Source organism: Ictidomys tridecemlineatus, chromosome 6, assembly GCF_052094955.1.
Source record: "Ictidomys tridecemlineatus isolate mIctTri1 chromosome 6, mIctTri1.hap1, whole genome shotgun sequence".
NCBI lineage: Eukaryota > Metazoa > Chordata > Mammalia > Rodentia > Sciuridae > Ictidomys > Ictidomys tridecemlineatus.
The window spans coordinates 117,768,776-117,779,445 of NC_135482.1; the positions used below are offsets into that span (position 1 = coordinate 117,768,776).

Sequence of the window (10,670 nt, forward strand, 5' to 3'; positions counted from 1 at the left end):
TATATGTCTTCTTTAGAGAAATGTCTGTTTATGGCCTTTGCCCATTTTTTAATTGGGTTGCTTTCTAGCTGTTGGGTTTTTTAATTCTCTCTATATTGTCAATATTAGTCAATTATGAGACCGATAATTTAAGATTGTTTAAAAATTATTAGGACAATTACAGATAGTTATGGCATTCCAAAATACAGGAGAGAGATAGGACTCAGGGAAGAAGCACAAGAATGTGAGCCAGACACACAAGGGTCCAAGTCTTTAGCTCTAACACTTAGTGACTATAAGAATTTTGATGAGGCTTTTCCTTCACTAGGCCTTGCTTCCCTCATTTGAAAATGGAAATAATACCTGCCTCATCAGGTCAATACAGTTTTGTGTGTGATGTACATTGATGAGAAAATGAGGACAGTGGGCATGGAATGGGGGGGGGATTCGTTTATTAAATCAATTTGCTGTAAGTAAAGTATTTTTAAAATTTTTAAATTTGTTCTTTTTAGTTATACATGACAGTAGAATGTATTTTGACATATCATACATACATGGAGCACTCATTCTTGTGGTTGTACATGATGTGGAGTTACACTGGTCATGTATTGATATGTGAACACAGGAAAATCGTGTCTGATTCGTTCTACAGTCTTAAAGTGAACTAGTATATGACATGAAAAGTTCAGCATTTTTTTAATTAATGTATTTCTATGTTTCAGAGTAAAGCATTATATACTTTCTGGCTTTTATAGTCTGTCTTTGAGGATCTTGAACTATTTTAACCTCCCTTATGTAGACCTGTTTGGGAACATTTTAGGAATAAAGAAACCAAGTTATAAACTCTGTAGATAGCATCAAAACCTGAGGCAGGTTTATTCTTAAGCCATGGGGATTTCCAGATGTTCCCTGTCCAATTCTGATTTTCAATGTTATAGATTTTAGATTACTTTCAAAAGGCAATCTGGATTTAAATTTCCTTCTTCAATTTGCTCTAACAGAAGAGAGTTAATATTATCTGTATTAGTCAGCTTTCCATTACTGTAATAAAATTCCCCAAATAATTAACATGTAGAGAAAAGGTTTATTTTGGCTCACTGTTTTAGTGGTTCCAGTTGGCTTTGTTGTTTTAAGGTAGCATTTCATGGTAGAGCAAAGCTGCTTACATTTAGAGACAGGGAGCAAAGAGATGATGGAGGGGACTAGGGGTCCCACAGTTCCCCTTGGAGGTATGTATCCAATGACCTAAGAACTTCCCATCAGTAACCCCCACCTTTAATGTTTCCACCATTAACCAAAAAGTTCACCCTTAGGCCTTTAACGTATGGGCTTTTGGTGGACATGCTACGTCCAAACTATGACATCATCTTATTTTGGACATAAAAAAATAAGTTTATGTCCAAACTGAACAAAAGTTACTGATATTTTGGTTTCTATAAAATTTGTCAAGGTTGTATGCCATATAAATTACCTCCTCTTCCCTTTTCTGTCAGACTTCTTTTTTTGTTTGTTTTCATAATACATTTTTTTAGTTGTAGGTGGACATGATATCTTTATTTATTTTTATGTGGTTCTGAGGATCGAACCCAGTGCCTCATATGTGCAAGGCAGGAACTCTACCACTGAGCTACAGCCCCAGCTCTCTGCAGACTTCCTGAAAGAGGAAGTGACTCTTATTGTTTCTATTCCCTGGTCACTATAGTGCCCATATAAAAAGTAGTTATGTACACATGACACTGACTTCAGTGGTATTCTATTGCCTACACTGGATTGGCAAATCACTGCTTGTACCTGTGAGTGGTTTTATTGACATAGCCATGCCTACTTGTTTTTGCGTTGTCTGAGGCTATTTTAATGTCACAATGGCAGAGCTGGGTAGTTGCAAAGGAGATCCTCTATCTGTTACTAAAAATATTTCCTGCCTCCTGGTATACAGGGTCAAGTTAAGCCTTCTCCAGTATGCCAATACCAGGACCTTTATTACCTTATCCATTCCTATGGTATGATATACTCCTACTTCCTCCTCAGGGCCTAATCTCCATCAACAAAGCACTGCCTGCTTTTTGGTATCTTGCAGGAACCTTACATTAACTGGCTGTTGATACCTCTAGGCCTTTTGTCCCATGCTCCTTTGGGCCTCAAATTCACCTCTGGTCCCTTTCACCTGAACACCTAACACTGCTCAATGAGGCCAAGATGAGGCAGTATCTTCTCTTGTGGCATTTCATGACTTACTTCTCCCAGACTTTATACTTAGGAGTTCTATTTGGTTCTATTATAATATACATAATAGAATTCATTCCATTTCCATGTTTCATGATTATTGTTTATTTGCCCCTCAACCCTAGATTGTGAATTTTTTATGTAGGTCTTTTAAAAAATGTTTTTATTAGTACATTATAGTTGTGCACAATAGTGAGGTTCATTTTGACATAGCCAAACATGCATGGAATATAATTTGCTTTATTTTAGTCCCTAGTACGTCTCTCTTCACCGCCCTCTTTACTCTTCCTGTTTCCCTTCCTCTATGCTCCTGATCTTTCTCCTCGTTATTTATTTTTTAAAATATATTTTTAGTTGTTGATATACCTTTATTTTATGTATGTATTTATATGTGGTGCTGAGAATCAAACTCAGAGCCTCACACATGCTAGGCAAGTGCTCCACCACTGAGCACTCTACCACTGAGTGCTCCAGCCCAATTTATTGTTTTTTAATTACTGCTTTATAGATATACACAATGATGAAATTCACTGTGTTATATTCAATGTACATAGCAAAATTTGGTCAATTTCATTCCACTGTGCCACCTTTCCGCATTCCTTCTCCCTTCTCCTCAATCTTTTTTTACTCCATAGTTTGCTCTTTTTTTTTCATAGAAATCCCCACACTTTTTGTTCCATTTATTTATTTCATTGGTTCTTTTTATTTATACAAGACAGTAGAATACATTTTGACATAAATAATTATACAAGCATGGAATGTATCTTGTTCTAATTCACACCCAAGTGCCTCTCCTGAACAGACACTTCACAGAAGAGGAGATACAAATGCTCAACAAATATATGAAAGAATGTTCAATTTGAAAATGCAAATTAAGTGAGATTCCATCTGAATCCAGTCTGAATGACAACCATCAAGAATACAACAATAAATATTGATGAGGATGTGGGGAGAAAAGGCACACTCATACATTGCTGGTGGGACTGAAATTGGTGACACCACTCTGGAAAGCAGTATGGAGATTCCTCAAAAAATTAAATATGAAACCACCATTTGACCTTGGTTATATCACTCCTTGGTATAAATCTGAAGGTATAAATGTAGACTACAGTGATGCAGCCACATCAATGTTTATAGCAGCTCAAGTAACAAGAGCTAAGCTATGGAACTTAAACTAGGTGTCTTTCAACAGATGAGTGGGTAAAGAAAACTGGGTATATATGCTCTAGAGAATATTACTCAGCCATAAAGAAGAATGACTTTATGTCATTTTGCCAGTCAATGGTTGGTTCTGGAGCCTATCATGCTAAGTGAAATAAGCCAGTCTCACAAAAGTAAAGGTCAAATGTTCTCTCTGATACATGGATGCTAACACACAACGGGGGGGTGGGGTTCTGACTACAATTGTAGGGCCTGTGAATGAAGGTTCTCTGTAGGTGGCCTGTGGGATAGAAACCTCCACTTGGATGATGAACATCACTGGGATACCTTTCTTGTGACTTGGGGAGATTGACAGTTGATGGTCATTTTTCTGAACTCCTACACGGCTGGCAGTTTTGGATTTGCTGAGTGCCCACTCCCCTCTGCTTGGAGTTTTTGGTAGTGGCTCTAGCTAGACACTTGGCCGTTGTCTGCAGTGTGGAGCCTTTGGGTGCGGACTTTCTGTGGACATACTGGCGTGGAAGCTTCCACCACGGCTGAGGCAGATGACTGGCATTTTACCTATCAGTGTGATGGAGTTAGGGTGTCAGCCCGTCGTTGCCTCAACTCCTGCGGAGGCTGTGGGGGAGCACTGGGTTGGGTTTAGCACTCCCTGGGCGTGACTTGTTGTCAGGTCAGCTCCACTCCACTTCCCTTGTCCACAGTGAAGGGGAGGGGTTTGGGCAGCATTCAACTAATAAAGATCTCTCTGCACTTCCGGATGGATTACTCAGACAAGACCATTCAGAAACTTTCCCTGTGGTTTTATTTGTAGGTGAGGAGAAGCTGTATGGGTTTACTTTCCTCTAGGGAGACTGGCTAGCTGTGGACTTTACAGAACGATTGCCCTGCCCCAGCACAGCTTTTAGCTCACACTCGGTGATCCCCTTCACTCTTTGCTGCTTCTGTCCCATTTTGACTTGGTTTCATTTTCTTTCCAACTTTGTTAAGGAAGTAAATTTATGGGCTTTTCCTTTTCTTCTTTGTCTCTTTGTTAAACCTCCCTTCTGAGTTTGGGTCAAGAACCTCTGTCCTTATTTTCTGCTCTGGTAACCAAATTCCAAGTCCCTCCAAATCTCAAGATGTCCAATATTGAGTTTTAGAGTGTTTACTCTGTTGCTCATCATTCATTGGTCTTTCACTACATGTTTTTCTGGGCTATGGCTGATCAAGAGTTGCTGCCTAGATTTGCTCTGCCTTCTTCTCTCTAGATTATGCATTTTTAAAATATATATATATTTTTAGTTGTCAATGAACCTTTTTTTTTTTTTTTTTTTAAATTTACTTATATGTGGTGCTGAGGATTGAACCCAGTGCCTCACAAATTCCAGGCAAGTGTGCTACTGGTGAGCCACAGCCTCAGCCCTAGATTATGTAGTTTTGAGGACAGGAATCATTGTACCCTTAACTTCAAGAACATTTTTTTAATAACAAACTCAGTAATTAATTGACTATAAGAAATAATTTTTGAGTTGACATAGAACTTTATAATGTTCTAGTCCAATTTCTTGACTTACTGCTGCGAAACTCAGATGCCATATGGCAACCAAAAAGTACAGATGTAGTGAGTGGCATATTTGGAAAACGAACCTAGAATTGGTTCCAGACTATATCAATATTCCCAGGATACTCTAGTTCAAAAGAAGAGGACACTTGTTGGATTAAAATTATAACTGCACTTTCAATAATTAATAAACTTGGCAAAACACTGAAAGTTTTGTCTTGGTTTCTCTGTCCATAAAATGGTCATAGTAAAAAATCTACCTCTCCTTTTCTTAAAAGATTGATTTATAAATCTAAGGTAAATATAACAATATAATCATGGCAAATAAGGAAATGTTAGTCAACTTGAGGTCATAGAGTTTGAAAAGATGTGACTTACTTTCAAGTTGATGTAATTTAGAAATCTAGATTTTGCTCCAATTGTCCTACATTACCAGTTATGTTTCTCTAAAAGAAAAAAAAAGGAATACAAGATTTTTAACTTACAAGTTAAAATAATTCTTTAATTTTATTCAATTATATGAACTTGTGTTCAGCAAAATGTAACACTTCTACAAAATAATTTGGCTATCTTTTTTCAGTTATACCCCATACCCCATGTAACACAGATATATAAACAAAATATAAGATTGAGATGCAAGTTTTCAGAAAAATATATACATAATTCAGTGTGTACATATCCCCTGAACACCTTCAAAATATTTTAAAGTCACTTTCTCTGAAATTAGGTTGAATTTCTTATTGGAAAATTACTGTCTCAAACACACAAATATCTCTTGAAAATATGAGTATATGTATAGATTTTACAAAGCCTCCCATTTACCTCTTTTTTGGCCTTCACTACTTTTGTTAAATTTTAAAAAGTCTAATATAAGTACCTATTTATATGCTCATGTTTTAGTTTCCTTAACTAAAGTGAAGTCTGTCTCTGACTTCACACCCACTGTTACATCCAGCTACAATGTCCTCCTCATTCTCTTCCTCTTATCTCCTGCATTTAGCAAACTTCCTTCTCCTTCAAACTCCGCTCATCTCCTTTTCTGAGATGTTCCTGTCTGAGATGCTGGCCCTTTTCTTTATGTCATTGTCACCATGCTCAATGTTCTGTGCCACCATGGAATTCCTCACACCATCTTCACTGTCCTGGCTTTCTTCCTCAGTCCGAATCCTGACCTCCCTGAGAGCAGGGTGATCTCGAATCTCCGTGCTTCCCATACTGGTCATGCATGGCTGCTATTTGATTAATTTTCATAAAAATATTCATTTTGGGGTCCACTTTTAATCATGATTTTCATGGAAAAATTCCACAATTCTAATAAAGTGGTAATTCAAATGAGGATAAATGAAACCATTGTCTGAAGCTGTGACATAGTTCTGCTGATTTTCTCCACAGGTATCACCCCCCACAACCATGTGTTTGATATACTGGTATTCATTATCTTGTACCATAACCTTGTTCCCATCAGTCTGCTGTTAACTCTGGAAACTGTGAAATTCATTCAGGCCCAGTTTATAAACTGGGTGAGTATTAAAATCAGAAATTTAAACAAAAATTCTCTCTTGAGCCATGGCTTTTATTTGATATCAAAGAACTAATAATGTCATTGAGTCCTTGTGACAGGGCTAGTATAGCCACTGGGCCAGGGACGCTTTCAACAGAAAGACAAGCACTGGTGTCAACCTGGCTCAGCAATGGTGGGACCCTTGTGTTAATCTTGAGGACATCATTTTTTCATACCTTTTTTTTTTTTTTTTCTAACTGTTGAAACAGGTTTAAGAGATAGTGGCTTGGTAGTGAGTATGGAAAGATAGTTAATCTAATAAAATTCAAAATACTCAACAGTGAAGGAGGCTTACAGATCATAGCCAGAATGATAGATTCTTGGCAATCATTCCAGAATCACTTCAAATTAATTAAAAATTTTTTAGGTTGTCAGTCATGTATTGACACTAATATTTAATGAATTGGGGACTAAACTAATTTAACAGTTTGAATGGGGCTATAATTTTTAATTATTATCTTTGAGTATTTGTCTTTGAAATAAAATTATTTCTAAATGTTGCATATTTAAAAAATCTTCTTACTGTGCCATTGGATGGCCATAATTTGAAGAACATTTTTTTGTTGTTGTTGATGTTATCTTTTGGTGGTGCTGGCATCAAACCCAGGATCTCATCGTGCTAGGTAAGGTTTCCACTACTGAGCTACACACCTCCAGCCAGAGAGTAATATTTTAACAGCCAAGAAGTGAGACAAAGTGCTTTCAAGTGTATTCTCATTTAATTTTGTAGAGTGCTGTGAGATGAGACACAGAGATGCTAACTAACTTAGGCAAGTTCACAGGTTGGCTGAGGCAGAGCAAAGAATTTGAAAGCCAAGTCTTTTGATCCCTGTTCACCAATACAGGTGCCTCTGCTTCTCCTAAATTGATTCTCCTGTTGTATGAGAGAAGTTAACCTATTGGGTTAATCTAAGTATTCTACACTGTCCATTGTGGGTTATTTTTAAATGTTGATCACATAGAAATACCAATGCCAGGGTCAGCCTTCTACAAGAGATTTTGAGCCTCATTCTAATTATGGTTTGGACTGTATTTTTCATTTGTTGCAGGATGAAGATATGCATTATGAACAAAATGATCTTTATGCCATGGCCAGAACATCCAACCTCAATGAAGAGCTTGGGCAGGTGAGAGACTTTTCAGGGAATGAGCAATGTGATAGGAGCTTCATAGAAGACTCTAGGGAGAGCTTTTGCAAATCTCAATGCCACCGTGAGAACAGGGTACAGTTCAAATTGACATGTGGAGTGGGAATAGGAGTAGGCATGTTTCGTTCAAAATATTGATAATTCTGCATCATGTTTAAATATACTGCATCATGTTGAAGGAGAACAAACTCAGTACAGGTTATTATGTGTTTATGAAAGAGTGAAAAGCTAGAAGGGAAGAAAGGGAAGGCTGATGTTAGCTCTCAGGTGGGCTAACAGTAGTTAGCTTTCAAAGTTAGGAACTGGCTGAGGAGAGCTCTTGCCTTCTTCTTCCCCTCCCTTCATGAGGCTGATGACCCACAAAAAGCAGCCAAAAGCTGCTATAAAATTTTAGAGATTGCTACAAAATTCTTCACTTCCACACCCATACATCGGTTCATAGCTTCTTTGTCTATATGTATCTGTAAATTAAAAAATAATCTCCCATTGTTGTAGCTAAAAGAAATAAGACTTATAATTCTGATTTTTCTAAATATCTTTTTTTTCTTAATATGTTTTTACTAGATTGAAATTTTCCATATTTCAATTAATTGGGGATGTTAAGCTTCAAGGGTGTGAATTCTGGCTCTACCATCTATCAAATTACCAGCTGAGTAATTTGGGCTCCTTGTGTGACTTTCCTGGCCTTGATTCCTAATATGTAAAATGGGTAATAAGAGCATCTTTGTCACAAGATTGCAATAACTGAATAGGATAATGTGCATATAAGGCACTCAGCATAGTCCCTGGAGTGTGGTAGAAACTTAATTCATGCTATTCATATTAAACAGTACTTGGTAAATATAATTTTTAATTCATAATCACATTGTGTGGTATCATTTGAATAATGGGTTGTCAGTAAATATTTATTTAAAAAGCATTTTGGCTTTTGGAAATGCCTGTTCAGAGAACTACACCAATATTCTTTTATTTATTTTTTTTATATTTAAGAATTAAAAATGAAGGAGTCTGCAATAATTAACTCCTCTAGCATCTTTTCTCCTCATAAAAATCAGATTATTTATTTTAGAGTGTGTTTTCTAATTGGCAGTTGGAAAAGTACCATTTCATCAACCTTGCCTAGTCTTTTAGAGTAATAATTAAATATAACATTAATAAAAATTGATGTCAATCTTTTAGAGTAATTAAATATAACATTAATAAAAGTAAGCTTTAGGACTCAAGCTTTGAAAATAGTTATATTGCTTATGTAGGTAAAACATAATGAAAAGAGCAAAAATGATGAAATTGAAAACAGAAGGGCAATAGAGAACTTAATATTCAGGATACACAAAAACTTCTACAACTCGACAGTAAAAAGACAAATAAACTAATTCAAAAAAGCACAAAGGATTTGAATAGATCTTTCTCCAAAGAAGATATATAAATGGCCAATAGACTCTTGAAAAGATACTCATTATCATTAATCTTTAGGTAAATGCAAATCAAAATCACAATGAGATATTATTTATAACCATTATTATGGCTATTATTTTATTACAATGAAAAACAATAAAGAACAGACACTGATGAGGGTGTGGAAATTTTGCAAACGTTGTGCCTTGCTGGAAAAACTGTAAAATGGTACAACTGCTAAGATGGAAAACATTTTGATTGATCCTCAAAATACTAAGCATGGAATTATCATATGATCCAGAAATTCCACTTTTGGGTATGTACACAAAATGTTGGAAGCAGGGGCTTGAAAATATATTGTATAACAATGTTCATAAAATCATTATTTATAGTAGCAAAAAGGTGAAAACATCAATGGATGAAAGGATAAACAAAGTGGTATACCCATACAATGGGTTATTATTCATCTCCTGAAAAGAATAAAATGTTGACACAAAGCTGATTGTGTGTCTGTGTGTTTGGTGCTGGGGATCAAACCTATAGCTTGGCACATGCTAGGCAAGTGTTCTACCATTGAAATATATCCTTAGCCTCTCATGGATGAATCTTGAGGACGTTATGCTAAGTAAAATATGCCATAAAAAGGAGATTAAATGATTCTATTTATAAGTCTGAGGTCAAATTCATAGAGACAGACAACTGAATAGTGGTCTCTAGGGACTGGACAGAGAGGAGAATATAGAGTTTGACAGAATTTTCATTTCTTCTTAGAAATGAGCATTGTAGTTGTGACCATAATTAAAATTGCATAGAGTTTGTATTTCATTTTCATCTATTTAATGTTTTCTAGATACTTTTGATGAAATTTCTGCGGTAAGAAAATGAACTTGGCTTCTGATTTTCTTTTGGTTTGATGCTTAAAGTTTGTTTTGCATATAACTACTCAATTTTACCTCAAGTGTAAAACAAAGAACATAACTTTCAAAATAAATATAAATATTAAGGTAGAATTCTAATGGACTGCATTTCTTGCTTTCTAAAAAATTTACATGTTTTAAGAATTTAGAAAGTACTTAATCTTGTTGTCTTTGATATGTAAGTACATTTTAAACATGTGATTTTTTCATGTTCACTTTTTGTTTAGGTAAAATATTTATTTTCTGATAAAACAGGAACCCTCACTTGCAATACAATGGCATTTAAGAAGTGTACCATTGCAGGCATAATTTATGGGTAAGTGTTTTTATTGTCATACTCTGTTGTAAATTGGTGCATTGAAGTTATATATAAAAGCAAAAAAATCATTGTGGTATGTTCATACATGCATATGACCTAATTAATGATTAATTTCATTCTGCTGTTCTTCCTGTTTCCCATACGTCCCTCTCCACTTTGTTCCTCTTCCTCTACTCCACCGTTCTCCCTTCTATTTTCATGAGAACCCCCCCTACACACACACATTTAAAAATTTTATTTCTCTGTAGTTTCCATATATAAGAGAAAATATTTGACCCTCGACTTTCTGTGTCTGGCTTATTTCACTCAGTATGATATTCTCTAGGTCCATTCTACCAGCAAGTGACATGATTTCATTCTTCTTTATGGATGACTAAAACTCCATTGTGCATATAGACATTTTCGTTATCCATTTGTCTATTGA

The 10,670-nt window shown here is 35.7% G+C and overlaps 1 protein-coding gene across 50 annotated transcripts in view; it reads left to right on the forward strand.

The window, feature by feature from the left end:
- The window catches only part of LOC120888398 (phospholipid-transporting ATPase IB-like), a 151,352-nt gene that overhangs the window by 127,678 nt on the left and 13,004 nt on the right, over positions 1–10,670 (forward strand). For 44 of the 50 annotated variants that reach the window (XM_078015594.1, XM_078015602.1, XM_078015588.1 and 41 more), the window contains 3 exons: positions 6,299–6,426; positions 7,517–7,594; positions 10,155–10,243. In XM_078015594.1, the coding sequence (XP_077871720.1) occupies positions 6,299–6,426; positions 7,517–7,594; positions 10,155–10,243 (295 nt within the window). Of the gene's footprint in view, positions 1–6,298; positions 6,427–7,516; positions 7,595–9,860; positions 9,884–10,154; positions 10,244–10,670 lie in introns of those variants that run through there. The other 6 variants (XM_078015632.1, XM_078015634.1, XM_078015635.1 and 3 more) reach the window with 3 other exon arrangements.